This window comes from Pteropus medius, unplaced genomic scaffold (genome assembly GCF_902729225.1).
Source record: "Pteropus medius unplaced genomic scaffold, Ma_sr-lr_union100, whole genome shotgun sequence".
In the NCBI taxonomy this organism is placed as follows: Eukaryota; Metazoa; Chordata; class Mammalia; order Chiroptera; family Pteropodidae; genus Pteropus; species Pteropus medius.
Window position 1 is genome coordinate 9,267,905 of NW_024347790.1, and position 20,022 is coordinate 9,287,926.

The following is a 20,022-nucleotide window of genomic DNA, read 5'->3' on the forward strand; positions in this document are numbered from 1 at the left end:
TTGTCTCCTTGATTTTATGTTATCGTCCTTCAAATATAAGCCTTTCGGGATAGATAGCATTATGAATATTGAAAATATTTATAGTTGGGAATGGCTGCCAATGAGATAAGCTGCCAGAGAATATACACTGTTAAGTTTGTGAAGCTCTGAAACAATATGTAGAAAACACTTTAGTGTAGTAAGAAGCATATGCTACTATCTCCAATTCAAAATACTTAACAGTTTTTAACGTTGTGCTCCTTGTATCGTGCAATGTGGAAAAATGTAAAGTTCTGAGTGCTGACTTTATTTTTCGGGGCCTAGAATCGAAAGTTTCTGTGAAACAAGCACATAATAATAATGCCTTACATTACAGATCCGGAATAGATAACATCAAACTTTAATTGATTTATACATGGAATGCCTGACGCTGGTTAACAAAATTATTCTCTCTTGTGTAAGTAAAAAAAATCCAATTATTCTTTAAACATTGCCTAAGCATTGTGGTAAAAACTATTTTTATTCTCTTCATAGTATTTTCCTCTTTGAAAAACTTCTAGTTTCATTTGTATGCTTTCCATCTTTGTTTTCCTATATTAAAGTTATCATACTTTAAAAATCCATCGTTACTTATTGGCAATATAAATAATCTTGTGCTTTTCAATGACACCAATGTCGTGTTCCAGTTGCTTCATTTCTTCTTCCAGCTTCTGCTTGCGTATCTTCTTCGGTATGGAATCGATGAAGACCGAGAGGGACTGGGACTCCTTGTGCACCTCCTCCCAGTTCTTTTTCAGCCCCTGCAAATGGTAAAGAAAGCTGAATATGCATGTAAACTGTAAAAGTGAAGTAAATGGTAAAGAAAACCATACTGGTGTGGAGAATGTAAATAGGTTTAAAAAAAAAACTGATGAAAATAACTTTTAAAATGATATGTATTTATCAAGTACTTGGCCGCAGTAACAAAATGTACTGTACAGAGGCCAAACCCTGTCCTGATTCTGTGCCCAGTTCCCAGTGGGAGTATTTATTTGCTCTGTTTTTAATGTTACTGTACTTGTTTTTACCATCAAGTATGCATATGCAGAGTTATGAGTACTATGAAACTAAGCTCATAGAAAATGCTTTGGTAAAAGCAACAACTTAGAATTTATATCCCCAAGCAAAAAGGATTTTTGAACAGGAAATTATTTCATATAAAATTTTTAGGTTTTTTTCTTTAGACTTTTATTTTTAAACCATCATCCCCATTCTTCAACAGAGAAATCACATCAAAAGACTTGCATGGCCATATTTTCTTATATCTGACTAAACGGAATTGTACAAAATGCTGAAATTCAGTTTAACATGACATAAAATGATCTTTTATGTCTCTTCGATATATTAGAATTCTTCCTCCATATAGTCAAGGGATCAATACTTCCTATTAATGCATTCTAGAAAAGACCAAAATGTCATTAAATATAACATACATGCTCATTCAATAATGTAGTTAATTTTTTATATTCTCAGTAACGAACAAATTCAAAATTAGGGATCTCTTAGGAGCAGTAAAGGTTATTTTCATCTCTGCGCTGTCACCATTTCTTAACACAATGCACTAGAGGCATCACTGACAAAACGATCTTAAACTATAAATTGAATTCATGCAATGAAATTTTACAAATTAATGCTTTCTTTTATGGGTGCACAAATAATTTTATTTACACAAAACAAAAAGTAAAACTGAAAGTACGTTTAAAATATTGCCTTGAAAACATGATCCTTGAAAACTATGGCCATACATTTAGGTTTAAGAGATTAGAACTGTCTTACATAATAATGCCTTCATAATAAAGTCTCATAGTATAAATTTAATCTTGTAGAAACCATTCAAGGACAATAAAATTTTATGGACTTATTTCCATGCTTAGGTAAAAATAAAGATAGGCTTGGGCATATTGTATAGAATAGGTTGGTTGCAAACAAGGACAACACATTTTGAACACTTGAGCAAGACCACATCAAGGATTTGGGAAAGGAAAAAGGTAGAAGAAGTTTCCAGGTTAAATTTTTAAGAGGGGGATGGATTAATACAGTCAATAGTATGTAAGATACAGTCTAATATATATTCTCATACATATCTGAATAGTATATGAGATATATTCCAAAAAGAAGTCCTCAAAGGAATTCTATTGTTCCATCATCTTTCATTATGAAATAGGAAATATTTCCAAGGTGCCCCACAGGGATGCTTATTGCAGAGAGGAAATCTATGTGTTTACACACTTTCAAATATCAAAGGTTTTTCATAGCTAGTTGGGTGACATTTCTATATTACTTATGGTCTGTCTCTGCATTTCCTTCTAGTGTGGACAATGATGTTTGGATAAAAGTCAGCAGCAAGGGATGAGAACGACATGTAACTAACATTTCATATTATATTGAAATAGCCTCTTTGTTGTTTTTAAGATTTATGTTGTTTCATCTAAAAAAGAAATCTTGTATTCATTGCAGCATGGTATTTTTCCCTTATTTTTATTTCTTATTTTTTTCTCACTTCTATTTTAATGCTGAAATAATATTAATCTTGGAAAAACTTCAAACGGGAAGAAGCAGTCACAATACAGTGCCTTCATGCAATTTCATGCTCCTTTTGCACCCATTCCACCCCATCCATTCTCCACTTCCTTGTCCTGCGCTGTGATGAGGGGTGGGGTGGGGTGCGGTGGTGGTAGAGTTGATTGTTGTGGGTTACACCTCCACCCTCACATGCTGGATCTTTTGTCCTTCAGCCTCTGCCTAAGTTCAGCCAGAAAAAACAAAAAAAAAGGCCCCAGTAGGAGAGAGAGGTTGGGGCATTTCTCCCTCCTCTCCCTTGACATTACCTGACACTAGTTCTGGCTCATCCATCTGTGACTGCAACACCTGTCAGGTGGCCCATCGTCCAGACTGTGGTAACACTGTTTCTTGCTCTGCCCGTCAAGCCTTGGGTGGTGGCGGATTCCACTGCCTTTAGTCCTGGGTTGCCTCTGTGCTCCTCGTGGGTTCCCTTAGCCCTGCTTCACTTCTATAACCAGTTCCTTCAACTCTCTTCAGAATTCCAGCTGTGTGTGCCTGCTACTTCCTGCTGGAGCCCTGACTGGCAGAGCTTCCTTCGGTTACTTCCTATACACATGATGCAGTGGGAAAACATTGGCCTGGGAACTGGTCGATGTGAGTTTTAGTCCCTCTTCGGCTACGTGATAAGGACTACATCTGTTTTGCTCACTACAGTGTCCCCCAGTGTACCTTCCAGGTACAGTGCCTGGAACACTGCAGATGGTCAATAAATGAATGCATCCCTGCTCACATCCCCCAATATTTTAAATGCTTCAGATAAAAGTCTTGCTAAACATTCCAATGTAAACATGTATTTAGGTCTGTTTTATTCAAAAATTCATTTGGCTTATAGGAAAGTAAAAAAAAAAAAAAAAGAGTTGGGCTAGGGACAGTTTCAATTATTCTAGAGCTCCATCTAGTGAAAAATATTTAATTTATGGATAATATTTTTGCAAAATTCAGGGACATGAGAATGAAAATAAAAATGCTTTTTTGCTTTATTTACGCATGTTCATTGAAGGAGAAGGTGAGTTTCCTTACAACACTACTTCAGGGGAAAAGAAAAAAAAAAAAACCTACAAGCTCACCAAATTGGAAACAAAGTATTATTCAACAATCCCTACATTACAACTTTCTGTTTTTCCCAAGAGTCAGCTTTGCTGCATGTAGTTGTCACCACCACCAAAAGAGGGTGATCCAATTTCAAAATCAAAGTGCTTTGATAAAATAATTGTTGGTGGCAGACCTTCCTTTCAGAGGTGTTCTAAACATAGGAATAGAAATTGCAGAACACTCACCTGTAGAACTGCCTCCCTTTCTTCATCAGATAGCCTTTTCATAGCTGCTTTCCTGAGGTTTTCCTGGATATACTTATCATATTCCTCTTGGGCTTTCTTTACGTCCTCATTTCGCTTACATATATATTCAGGTGTGATACCATAATCCTTATAATGATTTTTCAGAAAAAAAAACAAATCAATATCCTGAATGCTCTCTTACATATACGTACATACCAACCAATGACTGGGAGAAAAGGAAATGGTACAGACTTGAAGCCGAAGCTTAAAGCACTATAAACTGATAAAATTCAGTAACTTTTTTCCTCATCGGGAACTAGTTGATTCTGGTCTTTTAAAACCATCTGAGTTGTTATTGTGGCCACTTCTTTTCTCTCCTCTGAATGTTTCCAGCGCCTGCTCTTGGCCGGTGACTCAGCCATTACTTTACCCCTAGGATTAAATAAAACCATTTTCTTTATTTCTCTTAGGTGTTTTAACTTACCTTGAAACATCTTGACTATCTTGAGGCCTCTTTTGCAAGATCTTATTCAATAAAATAGGATACATGGTTCCAAGACATTATAAAAACAAACTCAAAAGATACTAAGCACATCTGCTTTAAGATAGAATTGACTTGGTACCCTAAGGTTGTTTTCAGAATGCAAATTACATTTTTAGGCTCCTGGGCTACTTTTAAGGACTGACAATGAAGTAGTCATATGTGATTCTTTCATAATACTGAATGCATGTGATATCAATGTGTAGAGAAACAGAAATATTCTTTGTTTATTCTTCAAAAAATCATTTGAGAATGTATTTGGTGCTGGGTAGACTAGTGAATAAGAAAGGCATTCTATGGTGAGAGAAACTCACCTTATGAGGAAAAGAAAGTAATAGGAGCTATTTTAGATAAATAAGGAGGTAAGGAAAGACCTTTCTGAGGAAACAACCGTTGAGAGGTATTAGTCATTAAAACTATTCACAAATATTCTGGTTCCTCTCCCTGTGGGTAATTGCTAAGGCAACACTTTCCTGCTCCCCTTGAAGTAAGAGATAACCATTTAACCTGACTTGCTTAATGTGAGTGGAAGTGACCTCTGTCCCTTAAGAACTAATGAACTACTTGCCATGTTCTTTTTCTGTATGGTATAGGGATGAGAGATGTTTTGGGTTGCCTGGGACATAGAATAAGAACAAGAAGCAGAGCTTCCAACAACCCTCAGTGGACGTGTGGCACAAGCAAACCATAAAACTTAGATGGTTTTTGTTACTGAAATGTGGGAGTTATTTGTTACCACAGCATAACTTAACCCATCCTGATTGAATACATGATAGAAATCCTAGCTATAAAGGTGTTCTGGAAAGTTGTGAAGCACTATATAAATAAACTCTAAGAGCACAGTCCAATCCGTTCCAGGAAACACAGAGGTCAACATTTCATTACAGCTCAGTACAATTACTGATGTTCATAATGATGAGTCTGTGTCGCCACAATAAGATTAAATTGTATTTGACATACTCTGTTTAATAAATGGAATGACGTGATACATTTTAGGAAAATGAACTATCTTACAAATGAGTAAAAGCTTAGGTGATCTCAAATATTCCCATGTGCTGGATCATTGAGGGCTAATGCATTACTATTTGTACTAATAATTGCATATGCTATAATATATACATTTTATTGAACTTTTATTAGGTGCCAGGTATTGTGTCAAGTACTTAATATTTGTATATCATTTGATCCGCACTGCAACCCCGTAATAAATCTAACAACTTGTTAAGGATCACAGAGTTAAGTGAGTGTCAGAATTAGAATTTGAAATGGTGTCATACTACTATAATATATTGCAGGCAATCATCCATCCTTCCGTTTGCTTTCACAAATTGTTTTCCATGGGAAAAATGGGCATATAATATTTTATTTGAAACTAAAACATGAGGTTAACTCACTTTTAAAAAATGACACTGCCCTTAAAAAGACTTACTATCTCGTTTACCAATAATATATTATTTAAAACTTAACTCTGAGAAGTGGAAACTACGTCGAGTAAGTCCTTTGTGAGTCCTGATTGCTTAGCCAGCAACACCAAGAGGACAGCAGGTGTGGAGTGTTTGCTTGGCTCAGTAAATAAGCACAGACAGAATTTTTCTGTCTCTGCGATGGATTTGTTGTTCAGTTTTCTGTTCAAGGCAGAAAATGTATGGAGGTAGACAGCCTAGACAGAAGGCAGCCAGAAGGAGGAGGGCAGACTGTGTGGCAGTTGGTGGCATGACTGTCGAAAGAGAAGGGGTTTTACATGATGGAGGAGAAATAATGGACTTTAAATAGCTTTAAAGAGCCAAGAGAGTGAATTTTCTGTTTCTCCACATCCTTTGGGACAAGGGCTATGAGCAGCCTCCAAGAGCCACAGAAGGAGGGAGTATCAGAGAAGCGTGGAATAACTTTATTGGCAGGTGCTGCCAACTCGTAGACTCCTGCTAAAGTCTTCCAAAGCTGTCTCAGCCAATGGAGTGACAGAGTTTCTGAGGGAATAACCAGTGTTCTCTGACAACAGCCTTGAGGTTCCTGTTTAGATTTTTAACGGGCACTGGATTTCTCGTGGTAGATCACTGGACAACGTGAATGCAGGCCCCTCATACACACTATTGCAATTTCTTCCTTTTTTTCTCTTCCTTCCTTCTTTCCTTTCTTTTTTGCCAAACCTTATCATTATATTTTATTCTTCTCTGGGGTTTTGCACTCATATTTTACTATGCGTTTCGAGCACTTTTATGCTCTATAAGTACAAATAGGTTTTGTATAAGGTTTTTTTTGGTAAGCTTTTTCAACTTTAAAGACCTCTTCTATTCAAACTGCTCAACCCAAGCTTTATAATTTTCCCCAATGAAATTCTATGCCTATCTGATAAGCACCTTTTCAGATAGAAAAGAAGGTCCCAAAAGGATGAGATTATTGTACAGCACTTCCAAGGTCTGCTTTACTCCAAACTAAAAACAAACAAATATATTCAATAATAATGAGAATTAGTTACCCTACACTGATGGCCCGCGTGCCTCTAAAGTTGTTTTCCTCTTCATTTCTCTCATTCTGCTACCAAGACACTGAAATCTAATGACTAAATCTTATTAGGATCTTCTGAAAGCTTATTCCTTCTAGATTTATAGGAATGGTTATGCTTTTAAAGACACGACCACCTCAGCTAAAATCAACGCCTTTTAGAGAATGTTATAATTATTAAATATATTAATAATTGAAATTTAAGAAAAAAAATTATAGTTTTCCTCTACTGAACTCTACGATATTCATTCCTTCCAAATTCCCTATCATTCCATCACATTCCGTTTGGACCAAACACCGATGTCAGGGAAATGAGAACTGGCAATCTAGATAAGCTGTCCAGTGAGAGCACTAGTGATGATAATACAGACAATCGTTATGAAGACCATATGTAGATTATGTGGCTCACAGGTTTATCACAAGGCTACCTTTTTATTGATGTATTTTGGAACTAGTCCTGAAGGTTCCAGATCATGCTTGTCTCCAGTTCTCTTGTCCACGAAAATTGGTTTAGGCTTTTTAGCCACTCCCATAATGACATCGGCTGCATTCGTATGGATAAAATTTTTTTCACTCTGTACTCCCATGACTGGGTGATCAGTCCTCAGTGGCACAGAAGGTTTTTTGGGCTCATTCCGATCAAACTTTTTTTCTGTTAAACATAACATTTTCTAGTTAATATTAAACTATAAATATTACAACGCAGTGCTATTTATAACATCTAGATATTTTACCACTACTATACTGAAGTTTTATTAATAATATGTTCAAATATTTAAGATAAAAAATCAGTAGTCATAAATGCAAAAAATTAAGTGCAACATAATCAATTAACATGTTAGTGAACAGTATTAAAATCTAAGAGAAGAAGATAAGTAACTAAAATCCTATGCTGGCTAACTAATACATTTTCACTAGCTACTGTGAAAATATTTTCTTATATTCAAAAACCAAAGTTCAGCTTTCCCAATGGAAAAAAAGTTCAAAAAAATATTAAAACTTTTTTCTGAATACTATTATTAATATTACTAATAATTGCTTCTTCAGAGGCAAGTTATTATAAAATCACAATGTAAATAAATCAGACTTGAAGTATTGAAAGTCCAAGAATCTATGGATTTTTTTCACTAAAACTACTATTATTATAAGGTATAAAAATCATGTAAGGTATAAAAAACATGCAGCCTAACAATAAAACATTACACTATAATTAAAGTTTACTATTTACTCCTCCATGATTGCATCTTGCCTCTTAAAATAACTACTCTTCAGAATTTATTTTATTTCTCTAAACCACATTAGAGGCAGGTGAAACTGGCCTCTTCAACTTGACCATTCTGACTTATCTATTTTGATACAGCATATCAAAATGATTTGTAAAAATATTAAAATGTAAAATAATTATGATTTATTTCTAAGAGCCGAAAGCAACAACTCTTGAAAAACCTAACTCATATCTTAACCCTACCTATCACACTTACTAGGGGTTTTGACTTTATTCATTTCTGCATTGTTGGAGTTTTTATGAGTGTATATAACTTTTATTATCAGAAAAAATAATACTTACTATTAAAAGTCTATGGGCGGAATTAACCTCTTGTTATGAGCTGAATTGTGTTCTCCCAATATTCATATATTGAAGCCCTAACCCCCAGTACCTCAGAATGTCACCGTATTTGGATATAGGATCTTGAAAGAGGTATGTAAGTTAAAAGTTAAAATGAGGTAATTAGGTGGGCTCTAATCCAATATCACTGACATCCTTATAAGAGGAGGAACAGACACACACAGACACATGCAGAAGGAAGACCATGTGAAGGGATAGGGAAAAGACTGCCATCTACAAGCCAAGGAGAGAGGCCTCAAAATGACACCAACTCTGACAACATCTTCATCTTGGACTCTAGTCATTAGAATTATGACAAAATAAATTTGTTTAAGCTACCCCCATCTGTGATACTTTGTTATGTCAAGTTCTATATCTTCAAGAACATCATAAAGAGTTTTGAATATTCATTTATTCATTAATTCATACAATATATTTTTGTTGAGTAATTACTATGTCCCCAACTAATGCTCTAGAAACCGTATACACAATAGTAAAAAGAGATAAAATCCCTGTTCTCATGGAGTTTACATTAGTGGGGAAAATAAAATTTAATATGTAGAATATAATGTATATATTTGGTTGAACTATATGTGAAATTATTAGAGGTTTTGACCTCCAAAATTCATATCTTCTTCCTGTTTAACATATCACTGATATGTTATAAACATTGTTAGAAATTGAATTATGGAATTATTATGAAGCTTGGAGCAGAGAATAGGGCCTTATTGGTGGAACTCGAATAGCTTCCTTCTACCAGACACACTCAACCAAACAAGGTTTGCATGATCTGATTGCCTACAAAACCAGAAGTATCTATCCTCTAGGTGTTCATACGGAAAATATTCAAAAGCCAAATTTCATTATGAATCGAAAGTGCATGCAAATGACTCCTGTAACTATAACAGAACCCATAGCTTTAGAAATGTGCAGAATAAGAGATAAAACTGAATTCTCAGAAAATGAGGAAACTGTTTAGAAAAACTAATAATTCATTCTTAGGTGAATAAATTGAGTAAATTGTAACTCTTGATTGTTTCTGGCTGTCTACCTAACGGTACCTAAAGCCTACCCCTGCCTTTCCCTTATGTTATATTTATTTAACCATTGTCTTCTCTCTCATCCCTAGAGTAGGGGTTGGCTAGGGTGTGAGGTTTGGAAAACGCGGTGAAGACGTCTCTTCACAAATTATTTGGTGGTAATAATAAACCTGAAAACCACTGGTTTGGTCTTTTTTAGGGTATGTCAAAATGGCAATGTCAACAGTCTTGTTGTCATGCAGATGTTCTATCAATTGAATTTAGAGAAATATTCATGTATCTGTTAAGTACTTTTCAGTGTGTCTAGGGAATCACTGTCTTCAAAATTATTATGTTCAAAATGGCAGAATATTCAAAAAGAGATTGGCAGCAGCCTTGGCCTACATTACTTTTAACTTTCTCTCATTGGACTGGCCTTTTAAAGTTCTTGCAACACCCTGAACTTCTTAATTATTCTTAAGGACAATGAAATTTTGTGTTTGTTTTGCCTTATGATGTTAATAAGAGGAGATACAGGCTTCTTCTCTTTTTCCGTAGTGGATACTTTGGATTTAAAGAGTGTGGTTGTTGTGTTAGGTGACATGTTTAACCCTAGAGAAGGTACATGAGGACCCGCGTAATATCCTGGGCCCTGAGGCACCGAAAGAAATCTAATTCCATTTTAAGGATTTCCTGTGTTCTCAGGTGGTTGTGGGTCACAAAATACCAAGACTCCACCTGAGGAAGATACAAAACAGACTTTTGAAGACATGAATTTGGGCGTGAATGTTGTATTTTCAGACACACTTCTTCCATCCTTCCTGATAATTCCTTCATCCTTTGTCATGGCATATGAATTATGAGAGAGGGTTGTGGGCTATAAAATATGGACATAGGGAGAAGTAGTTTCACTTTTGTCAAAAGCTACATCCTAGCTGGGCTCGAGATTGATGCCAGAAGACAAAAAAAGGCTAACTTTTTCAAAGACGTAGGTTCACATCCTTCTTCTCCTTATTGTCCTAAAACATCATGGAACACAACCCCAGGATGGGAGGAAGCTGCTTCCTCACATACCTGTCACAGATCCCTTTCCATCCACTCTCCATTTTCCTAATAGCCTTCTTTCCCGATATCTGTATACTCTAAGATTAATTACATAATTTGTGAGGCCCAGTACAAAATGAAAATGTGAGCCTCCTTGATTCAAAATTATTAAGAGTTTCAAGATGACAAAGCAGAGCATTAAATCAAGCATGGGATCCTCCTAAGTACAAGTAGAAGCACTTGTGACTGCACAAGTAGCATGTCCAAGGACTGACTGTCTACCATTCTCTCATGAAGGCTTCTCCATTACAGCCAACTCCTTACTATCCTAATGGTCTTAGAAAACTGAGACTCAACTCTCACACTTAAGCCTAAAGTGAACCTGGAAGTCACTTCAACAACTGGGAGTAATGGTTATAGTTTTTATCTCTTGAAGAAAAGACCCCTGTCCACTGGGGTTTAGAACTCTTATAATAGTTGTTATTGAATTCATACGGCTAAGGACTAAGATGGTGAGGCATGTGGTGCTGCAGGTGGGGCTTTATTGGATCGTCCAAGGCGTAGTTCAAGATGCTTGCACCACCCAAAGGAAAGTCTGTTTTGAGGGCAATTTAGCATTCTCTACTCTCTTTTTCTATACATTCTCTACTTCTACTTTGTTTTAGCCTTTCAAATCCTGTTTAATATGAGGTAAAGTTGTTATCACCTGTGAATAGTTAATGTTAATAGACAATAAAATAATTTTAGTTAAATTTAGTTAACACTGTTAATATAAAAAGAATGGTAAAACCTACTGGGTGGTAAAGTTTTTTCCTTTGAATGTTTCTTCAGGAAATCCTTTGGAGAAGGTACTTCAACTTTTGGCGGTCCCATAGTTTTCATTGTAGTTTTAAATTTTTGCATGTCCTCTTTTACAGCTGTCTTAAAAATTGACACATACCTAAAATTTAAAAAGACATAGCATTTATATTTCTAGTAAAATTATTTAAAGTTTAAAAAAGGATATACATTTCTAATTTATGTAAGTCTATATTAATTTGGAGATAGCCATAAAGCATAATTATCAGAGCCCTATCTATCAGGCTTAGGCAAGCTAGATGGAAGCTTTGCTCTAAGAAAGAAGTGCTGAGTAAAGATGTTCGTGGTGTTTCTTTATTATCCTTTGAACAACCTAAGCATCGATAGGTTGTTCAAAGGATAATAAAGAAACACCACGAACATTGATTTTACCTCTCCCTTTCCTGATAGATGTTAATTTGTGTCCTTCTTTTCTCTCTTGGCCATTCTCTCCCTCCTTCCTTCCCTCCTTCCCTCTCTCCCTCTCCCCCACCTACCCCATACCCCCTTCTTGTCTAATCTGGCTAGTCTGGCTAGGGAGTTATTAATTTTATCGCTCTTCTCAAAGAACCAGCTTTTCCTTGATTTTCTCCACTGTTTACCTACTTTACATTTCAGTGATTTCTGCATTGATCTTTACTATTTCTCCTCTTTTGGGTTTCTTTCTTTCCTTTCTTCCTTTCCTTTCTTCCTTTCTTCCTTTCTTCCTTCCTTCCTTCCCCTTTCCTTCCTTCCTTCCTTCTTCCTTCCTTCCTTCTTTCCTTCCTTCCTTTCTTTCCTTCCTTCCTTCCCTTCTTCCTTTTCCTTTTAAGGTGCAAATTTAGATACTTGACTTTTAACCTTTATACTTTTCCAATAGAAGTATTTAAAGCTATAAAATTCCCTCTATGCACTGTTTTATAGCTGCATCCTACAAATTTTGACATACAATGCTTTCATTTTCATTCAGCTGAAAATACCTTTTAAATTCCTTTCTGACACTTTCTTTGACTTAGGAGTTTGCTTAGATGTGTTTTCTTTGGTTTCCAAATATTTGGGGATTTGCCAGATGTCTTTCTGATTTCTAATTAATTTCTATTGGGGTTAGAGAATATACTTTGTAGGATTTCAATCCTCTTAAATTTTCTGACACTTGCTTTAAGGCAAAAAGTATGGTCTATCTTGGTAAATGCTCTGTAAACACTTGAAAAGGAAGTGTACTTTGCTGTGATTGGCTGGTGCATTCTATAAATGAAGATTAGGTCAGACTGGTTGCTTGTTTTGAAGTGTTCTATTAATTATTGAAATCTCTGACATAATTGTGGATTCTTCTATTTCTTTTATTTCTATTAGTTTTTGCTTCATATGTTTTGACACTGTTAGTAGGTGTACAGCATTTAGAATTATCATATCTTTTTGAAAAACTGACTATTTCATCATTATAAAATACTTTTTATCCCTGAAAAATTCTGTATTCTAAAATCTCTTCTGTCTTATATGAATATAACCTCTCCAGCATTCCTTTGATTTCTGGTAACGTAGTATTTTTTCATTCTTCAACTTTTTACTTATTCAATCCAAATTTCCAACTCGCACCTTTATTTTTAAAGGGGTTTTCTCATAGAGAGCATTGAATTTTCACCCTTTCTAACAATCCCCTTTACTTGGTGTGTTTAGACCATTCACATTTAATGTGATTTTAAAAATATGTTCATGTTTAAATTTTCCGTCTTGCTGTTTGTTTTCTACGTACCCCATTGTACATTTATTCTTTTTTTTAAATCCTGCCTTACTGTTGTTTTTGTTTGGATTTTGTTTTATTTTGTGGAAGTTCTAAGGTTTACAGTATACATATTTAACTTACCATAGCCTACATTCAAATATCATTTCAAATATGGTATAAGAACCTTACAAAAGAATACTTGCATTTACTCCTCCCCCAACCTTAGACCTAACATTGTAATATATTTTACTTCTATATGTGCTATAAAAACCATAATTCATTGTGATTTTCCCTTTAAAAGCCAATTGTATTTTAAAGAAATTTAAAAAGAAAAATTAATATTTACACATATATTTACCATTTTCCGTATTCTTTATTTCATTGTGTCAATCCAAATTTCCAACTTGCACCCTTTCTTGTGCATTAAAAACTTTTCAATTTCTGATTTCCATTGTTTCTGATGAGATATTTGCTGTCTTTTTTTTCTTTATATGCAATGGGATTTTTTTCTCCACTCTTTGGCTGTTTTAAAGATTTTTTTTAATTATTATTGTTTTTAAGAAACTTTATTGTAATGGCCTTTGGTATGGTGGTGGTCTTCTGTCAATCTTCTTCTCCTCCTCCTCTGCCCCCTTCTCTCTTTCTCTTTCTCCTTCTTCTTCAGTTTCATTGTAATTCTTGAATTTATAGATTTAGGAATTTCATTAACTTTGTCAAAACTTTGGCCATTTTTCAAATGTTTCTTTTGTTTACTCATCCTCTTTTCTCTTTCTGGGATTCTAATTACACTTATGTTAGGCTTCTTGATGTTCTTCACAGCTCACTGATTCTGTTTTCCTTTTCAGTTTTTTTTTTCTGCTTTATTTTGTATTGTTCTATTACTATGTCTTCAAATTCAATAACATTTTCTTCAGTGTGTTAGCTCCCATCTAGTATTCTATTTTTGTTTTAGACATGGTATGCTTTATGTCTGCAAGTTAGATTTAGGTCTTTTTAAAAATCCATTTCTCTCTGTATTTCGCTCACGTTTTCCTTCTCTCTGTTTTTGAACACATGGGGGAATATTTAAAATAATGATTTTAATGTCCTTGTCTACTAATTCTTTCACTGATGTCATCAATTCTTTGTCTGTTTTTATTGACTGATTTTTCTCTCGGTTATGCATTATTTCCGGGTCCAGAAGAGCTTTTAATCTAGTTCTAACTTGGCTCTACTACAGCAATATACTTATGAGTGCATTAGTCAATGCCCTGTGCTTTAGGAGGTGTTTCCACTCTGGCTCGTGGGAATGTGAACTTTACCTGGCTCTGCTGCCTCTGTAGTTTCGTCAAAACACTGTCAACCAAAGACTTCAGGGAAATCCTCCTGCATATTTCAATCTCTCCATCTTTCTGTCTGTCTCTGTCTGTCTCTGCTCCCTTTCCTTTCTCTCTTTCTCTCTCTCCCTCTCCTGCAGTTCTCACCTTTCCCATACTCTGTGCTATGAATTCTACATGCCTTGACCTCCCAAATTCTAAACTCTGTTTCCTTAACTCAGGAAAACTACTGGGTTTTGTTTAAATTCCTTTTCCCTAGGCTTTTGCCTGTGAATTCTCTCCAGGGAGTATGTTGAGGCAATTGCAGGGCTTGTTTCCCTTCTCGTAGGGATGACTGCTCTGTGCTGCTTGTTGTCCAGTGTCTGCAAATCATTGCTTTATTATTTTTTTCTGTTGTTTTAGTTGTTTAAGGTGAGAGGGTAAATTCCATTTTTGATTAGAAGCAGAAGTTCAGCTAAACCACTTTTAACAGCTTGTATTCTCTTCTTACTTATGTGGATAAGTTTGTTTGACGAAAAATTAAATGGTTTCTTGCTTTTAGAGGCCTTTCCTCAATCTTGAACTCAATGGCTAGGAATTAATTATGGTCCAAATGGAATGAGCTCTTTAGGTACCTTCGGGAAATAAAGTTCAATCCATACCCATGCCTTATAATTCCCATGGAAGCTGGAATTGGCAGATATGATCTCTTAATTAATAAAATATTCCTTTGGGGGTAGAAAAGGAGTGTGAATACTCTCACCTCTTTTTAATTTACAGTCTTGTGATTCCATACATTATTTTGTGTGAGCTCAAAGCTTATCTATCTGTTATAGAAAACAAGATATTCTAGTCTATATGAATACTGTATATTTTTATTTTTCCAAATTACAAAAATAAAAATAAAACTAATATTATGTCAAGTGTATCTCAATTTAAAAAATGAATAAAAATCTAAGTTCCTTTCATCTCCTCAACCATTTTCCAGAATAAATTCTGTTTTCTGTATTTCTATTTACGTATGAATTGTAACTTAATTTTTAAAACTTAATATAATGTGATATCTTTCCATATTAGTATATGTAAAGCTTACACTTTCTTTTCAACAATTACATTTTATTCCATTTTCTGGATGGTGTGGTCTTATTATAAAGATCTAAAAATGACTTTATTAGACAACTGGCCATACTTTCTACTTGCTATTAGTTGTCAGCTATAGATTAATTATTCAACCTAAAATTTTCATGTTCAATAAATATACCATACTTATATTAATTTTATTGCCAATAATCACTAGATAATAGGTCATGTCCAGTCTTTAGATATACATTTTTAAAGCAGATTATCTTAAAGAGCACGTGGTGACCAAAATTTGGGACAGTTTGATAACATTTGCTTGAGATTTTTTTTCCTAATAGGTTAGATGGGAATCTGGTTAACCAATTTTTTTTTTTTTTTTAATTTCTGGCCCATATTATTTCAGTGCTTCTCTATTGTATAGAACTTTGGGACCTAGACTGTATTAGAAAGTCCCCCTAATTATTTCTTGAAGAGAATTTTGTCTATGTACATAGATACACCTTAAGCCCACCTAAACACAGTGAAGTGAAAGTCTTCAATTCAGCCTCCTGACTATATCAGGTAAGTCAATTTCCACAAATGGATGCCAATTCTCCTCCCAGCTTGGCTGGCTGCCAAAGCTATGCTGCTCTGCACTTAATTGATAACACATGTATGTGTCATTGAGTGTAACTCTGATCTTATTGCTGCTCAGTATCTATTGCAAGCTGTTGAGAGAAATAATAAATATGGTAGATTATCAAAAAGATATGTAGTTAATGTATTCATTTAGATCTGTGCTGGACAATACAGGGGTTACCAGCCAAATGTGGACAGTGAGCCAAATGGGGCTAGTACTATATGCTGAAATCATAGTATTTTTGACATATTGGGTTAAATAAAATATATCATTAAAATTAATTTTACCTGTTTTCTACCTTTTAAAAGTTGAGAAAACCAATCAAATGCACCTAAGCCATCAAAAAAATTAAAAATCACATATGTGGCTCACATTTCACTGGATAGTGCTGTTCTAGAGATCAGAAAAATCAATTCTCGAATTAAACAATATAATAATATAGTTGCATATCCAGACCATATCATATTCAGGCCTCCAAAACTGCTTCATTAAGTTATGTTTTGACATGAGGCCACTGGCCTATAATGAGAGCAATATCAGACCTATGGAACTCAGTGTAAAAGTACAGCTGAAATCTTTATTCATTACAGTACACACACTGTCTTTCCTCTATATGAACCGTGGAGGAAGTGTATTTCTGGCTCCACACCAAGAAGACTTGTGCTTCTCAGCTACCACTTTGCTTTAGTCTTAAGGAAAATGTGACCTAAAGTGTAAGTGATCTTTAGAGGATCCTGGGAAGAAGCTTTCTTCCTTTGTGGGTTGCCCACTTTCTAGATAGCATTGAGTCAAATTTGTATCAGATGTCAAGCAAACAAACAAGATTTTAAAGCACACCTTTCATGTGCAAGATATTTCATGCTCATTTGTTGCATTACCTTACTTTTTTATCATTGTTTTTTATTTGCTTTGATATCCTTACTGAAAGATACCTTATTGTATTATAATGTGGTAATGTATAAATAAATACTAAACAATATCTGATACATGATAAATTATCTGAAGACATATATACATACATATATAATTGAAGCCAAAGATACTCGCCAGGTTTGATTTAATTATTTACTCAGGTTAAAAGGCAGAGTGCAAACTGGTTAAAGTGATGTGCTTTTGTGTCAGACTTATATCTAAATCTTAGCTCTTCTTCATCCTGGCTGCCTCAATGTTCTAGGCCTGAGCCTCCTCTTCTATAAAACTGGGACAATACTACTCATTTCATAGGGTTCTTGTGAGACTAAAATAAAATGATCGTGTAAAACATAGAGCAGTGCCTGGCACATTGTAAACACTAATACATCACACAAATTATCATTATTTTTATTAGTGCTATTCTTATTGTTACTGGATATTCACCTTGCTTAAATTTAAAAAATAAAATACTGTTTGATCTTTTACTTGATTTTACCTGTATCCTAGCAGAAACATCTTATTCTCTAAAAAGTCAAGTTATGGTGTGTAAATGGTTATTATAATAGACAGACAGATAGACTGACATACTTTCCTGATATGTAATAAACAGATTCGCATACTACAACATATATGTACAATATGCTTATGATAGTGAACCTTGTTCTGGAATGGAATAAACTTCTAAAAAATGAGTCTAACACAAAAGTTCACTTATCTACAAATTTCCCTTGCAACTGATTTTAAGAAATTTTTTGATATATTTTCTTCATTTTCAACATTTTTAGGTACTAGGTATGTGGGAAATGTCAGATAGATGTACTAATATACCACATATTTTATAATCTGTAGAAATCTAAATGAGAGGCAATAACCCACATTAAGCCAGTAAATGCAAATATTATCTTCTTTCCTTCTATTCCCTTCACCATAGTTCCTTTTTCCTACTCTTTGTTTCAGAGTAAACCAAGGAGTTTGGGCTTGTCCCTCCGACATTCCCGCAAGGCAATATTATACACATAATAAGGGCTTGCCAAACTAATAAAGATTGTTCCTACAAAAAAATCACTTAGATGCATAGTAAACCTTTTTAATTTACCAATGAACAGATCACCTAATAAAATACCTTATCATTCAAATTCTGTATCCTATAGAAAATACAAACTACTAGTGAGTTACAGAGGAGTTTTGTCTTGTACAATATATAGGAATTTTGGACCAAAAGTCCATTCGGCAATAGTTAATTTGAAAACTCCTCATAAATTCTGCAACTGTATCATATCTGACTTTGCAATTCTTCTTTCCAATCTCTACTAGATTTTGAGAAGCTAATGTAAAACAATGTAGGTATCGCTCTGCTTAAAACAAAGATACTCAAGCTTAAAATGGGAGGATTGGCCCACTTGTTGAGGATGTTATACACCTCAAGTAATTATTAGTAAAGAAACCTGACTATTAGATCTGAAAGGGACCTAAGTCTAGGTCATTTAGTTTACAGATCAGAAAACAAATGAAAATTTATTCGTGATTCCAAAACCAATTATGTGCCGTGCATGTTTTTTTTTTCCTTAGTGTAGTGCTCTTGCATCAGGAAAAAGAGAAACGTAAAAGATAGCGAAAGACAGTCACAGGAAGAATGAGATTTTCTCTACTAGTTACCTTCTTTTCTCCCCATAGATTTCAAAAAGTTCTAAGTCCCTACACAGGAGAGTAACTGAGATGTTTACTTTGTGGTGAGCTTTTTGAAATGTGGGGAATTCAAGAGGTCCTAACACCTATGCAAAAATTTTAACTTTATTACACTTTTCCTTTCATGCAACTATTAGACCTGAAATAGACCTTAGAAACTAGTCTATTTTGTTTCACTTATCAAAAAATTGAGGCTCAGAAACAAATGAATTTATCTTTGATAATAATCTTGGGGAAAAATATAAATGCTATCCTTTTAGAAAGGAGTAGTGTAGTCAGAAATAAAACAATGAAATCCTGTAACCAAATATCAAGTATGCTTACACAGGATAATAAATTGTGATTTTTCTCTTTTCTACAACAAGAAGTTTAACACTATGTTGTATACCACATCATGTATGAACAATTAAATTGTAAAACAATAACACACCGTATTACAGGAGACTAGCCTAAAATGGCCCTCTCACAGCCGTGGATTGCCCTCTCTGTAAATTTAAAGATGCTAAATATCTAGATTTTGCAACCTCTTCTTTAAGAGGTTGTTATAGGATCCTTAGTTAATCTTGAAATGGAACATTTATTTTCCCATTCTTGTTTCAAGAGATAATCTTGGCTTACCCACATACCTAGGAGGCTGGGGAGGCTCCTTCCAGTCACTGGGTATGAGGTTATAAATGCTCTCAGAAGAGCATGTTGGATCCATGGCCACCAAATGACTCCTAAAAACTACTCAACTTTCTTTTTTCTCACTATACCACTATCTCAGTCCCTTTCTTCACCGTTTCCCCTTTCCTACGCCCTTGCCGTCTTAAGGAACTAACGTTTCTCTCTTTCACGTAATTCTCCTTTGACCTCTTCTTAGCGATCCTCTCTTGGGAAGATACCCTTTGTATTCCTCTTGGGGTTGCTTAGCGTCGTTGACGGCGCGGTTGCCGTAGAAATAGTTACTAGGCGACGGGGAAGTGGAAGGCAGCATTGCAAACTAGGTTTCCTGCCTTCCCTCTCCGCAGCTCCTTCAGGCGAAAAGTTCAATATGAAAACCACTGTTTGTATGGGCCTTTGGAAGTAATGGTGTGAAAAACAGAGTCCCCTTAAAAACATTGCTCTTTTCTGTCTCTATAAAGAGAAAAAAAACAATCTCAGACACAGGAGAAACGCACGGGGAGGGCACGCGTCACACCACTAGGCTCCTGCGCGCAGGCCCCTGTGCGCAGGCCCCAGTCCCAACGGGGGCGGGGCGAGGGCCGAGGCCGCGCCGACGGCAGAAAAACTCCCAGAGCGGGGCGGGGCGGGGCGGAGCCCGAGGAGCCGGGAGGGCGCGG

General features: G+C 35.2%; 1 protein-coding gene across 1 annotated transcript; it reads right to left on the minus strand.

The window, feature by feature from the left end:
• Window positions 1-356: 356 nt before the first annotated feature.
• Window positions 357-19,891, minus strand: ENKUR (enkurin, TRPC channel interacting protein). Its single transcript, XM_039877580.1, has 5 exons — window positions 19,327-19,891; window positions 11,364-11,509; window positions 7,329-7,552; window positions 3,858-4,004; window positions 357-779 (listed from the first exon to the last, which is right to left on the minus strand). Exons 1-5 carry the CDS (start codon window positions 19,401-19,403, stop codon window positions 606-608), a joined length of 768 nt encoding a protein of 255 aa, XP_039733514.1. The 5' UTR covers window positions 19,404-19,891; the 3' UTR covers window positions 357-605.
• Window positions 19,892-20,022: the final 131 nt, after the last annotated feature.

Excerpts from the sequence above, each read along its gene's own strand:
- ENKUR (XM_039877580.1), bottom strand. The coding sequence starts at position 19,403 with ATGGATCCAACATGCTCTTCTGAGAGCATTTATAACCTCATACCCAGT. Across the intron at positions 11,510-19,326 it reads GAGCCTCCCCAGCCTCCTAG|GTATGTGTCAATTTTTAAGA; the intron begins GTATGTGGGTAA and ends TTTAAATTTTAG. Across the intron at positions 780-3,857 it reads AAAGGGAGGCAGTTCTACAG|GGGCTGAAAAAGAACTGGGA; the intron begins GTGAGTGTTCTG and ends TACCATTTGCAG.